The following is a 3,330-nucleotide window of genomic DNA, read 5'->3' as shown; positions in this document are numbered from 1 at the left end:
ATATATATATTTATGCATAACAATCATATGCATACTCACCTTGCGCTTTATAGTTGTGCCGATCGTTTGCAGCTTCTGCATGTACCCCAGCGCCACCATCTCGTTATTGAATTCGGGCTCCGCGTAGGCATCGTACAACGAGTTGAGGGTTTCGGCGGTAACATCAGCACAGATGTCCTGTTCGTATATGAAATTGTACGGGTGAGTATGCGAAATTCTTGTGTGCAGCGTGGCATAGTGCAACAGTAGATGTTGCTACGATAAAATGTGCTATATATGGAGATAGAAATAGGGCTTTGACAATACAGAACTGCAAGATTGTGGATGGGCCTTGAACATGACACCCGTTTGTCACATGCCGGCACTTCATATCGAAACCCTTTTAAGTTTTAAGAGGAAAAACAGTCTGTCCATTCTGCCAACCTCTCCAACTGGACCCTCCTCAAAAATAGGTAATTATGCTGCCTAAAAAAAGGCATACCTGGACCATATATTCATACTTATGCGTCCCCTTGACACATACACTGTGCTACGAATCTTATCTGAACAAACTACATAAACACTCACGCGCAAGTGTGAAACACACCTCGAGCAAGTGAAGCAGGACTTTCAAGATCATAGTATGTGAATCACGGTGCTCGGGGGCTATCATTTGGCCCAGACACCCCACCAACCCAGCAATGGTGGTGCGTGTGCCTTCGTCCGAGCTCAACACGTGGTTGCATATCTTCTCACAGCTTGCTACTGGCAGATCACGAACAGATATAAGTTCACTTGGTGTTTCCACCGATCGCAGTAGCGTCCACATCGCTCCCGTCGTCGCGGCAATGAGGTCAGTGTCGCCGTTGCTCATGAACAGCACGAGCGTGAGCTTCTTCCACAAGTCATTGGGGTGGGTCGTATACCGGGGCTTGGTAGACGGTTTGTCAGCCAGGCACAGGTTGTTGAGCGCCCCTGGGGGTGTAACAGATATGTGTGCGCGTTGGAATGAGTGAAAGCATATAGGATGGAATGTGGATATGGTAGTGTCACACTTCAGCGTGCATAAATGATATATAGGTCAAAAAGTGGTTGAGCTGGTCAGAAGCAAGAACCCGCGAGGCAGTATAAATTTTTACCGCGCCTATGGTTATACTGATTCCTGCGAGAATACACACAATTATATTGAAACCCACTGGTGACTTGGGAAATGTAGGCATTCTCTGAATAAACGTCGTTCATGATCGTCGTCGACTACACAGGGCCCAGTGGCAGGCCGCTGTGAGGATCACCTCATAAATATATCTACAGCGGGAACAAAAACGAATACACCGAATACACAAAATATCTCAGATACAGAGCAACTACGACACCGTAATACACAAGAGAGTTCTTCCCTAAGCGCTAACTCGCTGTACAATATCCAGCATGATTCGTCCGGACCTCTAAATGAAAAACTTTAAGCAATTGGTCTCGAGCAATGGGCAGAGCCTGATAGAGGCTTGCCCCTCACACTTACTTCGCCAAATACTTGTCGGACCCTTCGCAGCGATATCGAAATACCTTGCCACACTCAGTGACACGAGACGAGAGCACAAACAAAACATGCCAGTCGCACAACAAGGCCATCAACACACCAACGGCGCGGCACTGTGTGATCCCCAGGTTTTCGTGGAAATCCCGTCCAACGCTCGTCGACGTCAGCACCTGCCGGATGTGTGCTGGACAAGGCACGCAACGGGCCAGAAGCAGCGCCTGGATATCTGCATCGCATGTGCTGCCGCGACGGTCAGCGGAGTGGGCAACAGAGCTGGTCATGGCCGTGTCTGCCTGTATATTGTCGGATTGTTCGTCAATGTCGTCCCACTCCTCCATCTCGGCGTCGCTGCCATCGTCTTCGTTGTCGTACTCGTCGGATAAGACGTTGGAGTATATCTCAAGCGCAAGCTGCTGGGCTTTGACCTGCACGGGGACGTGAAGTGCGTCAGAGAGCCATCCGTACCTTACAAGTGCTGTGATCGTTTTCTCTGGTTCAAGACTCGTCAAGACACTTTATGTGGTGTACACGCATACACATATATACCAACTAATTGGTACCTCTCACACCAGTTTAATATGGATTGGGAATTCGCATTTCTTAGACAAAAATATATACAGACGTATAAAAATTTACTAAAACATCAACCCAGTATCTCTAAAAACCTACCGCGATGCGTGCTGTCTCGACCGCGTCCAGTACAGTAGTCTCAGCCAAACGCTTCGACTTCTCCTCCGCCGTCTCCTTCCCACCCATAGACTGCGCAAACTGTGCGAGCGCGTTCTTATCGCTGTCGATCTGGCTGGCCTGTGCAATCAGCGGCAGTAGGGCCGGCAGGGCCCCCAGCATATCCACACCGAGTACGACTCGCAGAGGAGCCATGAGATTCGGTGTGATGCTCGTGCTGGCTTGTGCGGCGGCTTTAGTGCTGCTGAGATTGTACAGGATGCCCGTGCACACTACACTGAGCAGGCATACCTGCATCTCTGGCTTGGTGTAGTTGGCTGTGTTCTGGAAGGCTATGGGCTGTGCAGTCTGTGTCAGTATGGCCATTGCCGTGGGCAAGCCTAGGAGTGTGGCGGCAAGCGGCTCGTTGTCTTCGCTGATCGTGTACAGACATTGACACACTAACAGTCGCATGTGTGTAGCCAGCATGGTGTGTTGCGGGGCGACATTCACCGAAGCGCCGGGCGCCTGGGGAGAGGTAAGCATATACAGTAGCACTTCCAGGTAGGAGTGTTCTTGGAATTTGCCCATTGCGTTGTCAGTGCTCTCACACAGGGTCAATAGTAGCGTCAAACAGTTCTCGATGGTAAGTGACAGCTTGTGTGTGAGTTCAAGGATTTTGGGTTGTGCTTGATCTTGAGCTACGTTGTTAACGTAGGCTTTGACAGTCTTTTCGAGACCTGACCGGAGCGAATGGAACACATCGGCATTTTGAAGCGCATGAGCGTCCGCTCCAAAATCCCAATTCCGAAGACACCCACTGGACTCCTTCCTGCATACGATACGAGTTGTAAGTATAGATGCTGTAAGCAACACGCTGAAACCCACTTGTATGCATGCAACACTGAAATCACACTTGCTCTTGTGAGGGACACGAGGCGGGCTCAACAGGAGAATGCAGAATATCGTCGAGAGATGTAAAGCCCATCCGATGTTCTGTGCTCATGCCCAAAACATCGCATGACAATAGCATACCAATACATCGAATGACAATAGCATACCAATATGCAACTCAGTACGTGAATACTAGAATACATACTCGTGGCACTCCAAACGAATATAGATATGCAAATATACAAGTATAGATA

At 49.2% G+C, this 3,330-nt stretch overlaps 1 protein-coding gene across 1 annotated transcript; it reads right to left on the bottom strand.

The window, feature by feature from the left end:
* Positions 1-20: 20 nt before the first annotated feature.
* SARC_13632 (hypothetical protein) lies at positions 21-3,016 on the bottom strand (the record flags this gene model as incomplete). Its single annotated transcript, XM_014292238.1, has 4 exons — positions 21-177; positions 587-954; positions 1,617-1,941; positions 2,186-3,016. Coding segments are annotated over 4 exons (1,681 nt in total), but the record flags the coding sequence as incomplete, so codon positions are not given.
* Positions 3,017-3,330: the final 314 nt, after the last annotated feature.

The sequence above is a fragment of the Sphaeroforma arctica genome (assembly GCF_001186125.1).
Source record: "Sphaeroforma arctica JP610 unplaced genomic scaffold supercont1.3522, whole genome shotgun sequence".
NCBI classification, from domain to species: Eukaryota; class Ichthyosporea; order Ichthyophonida; genus Sphaeroforma; species Sphaeroforma arctica.
The sequence above is the reverse complement of the archived record's forward strand: the minus strand, read 5'-3'. Positions and strand labels throughout refer to the sequence as shown.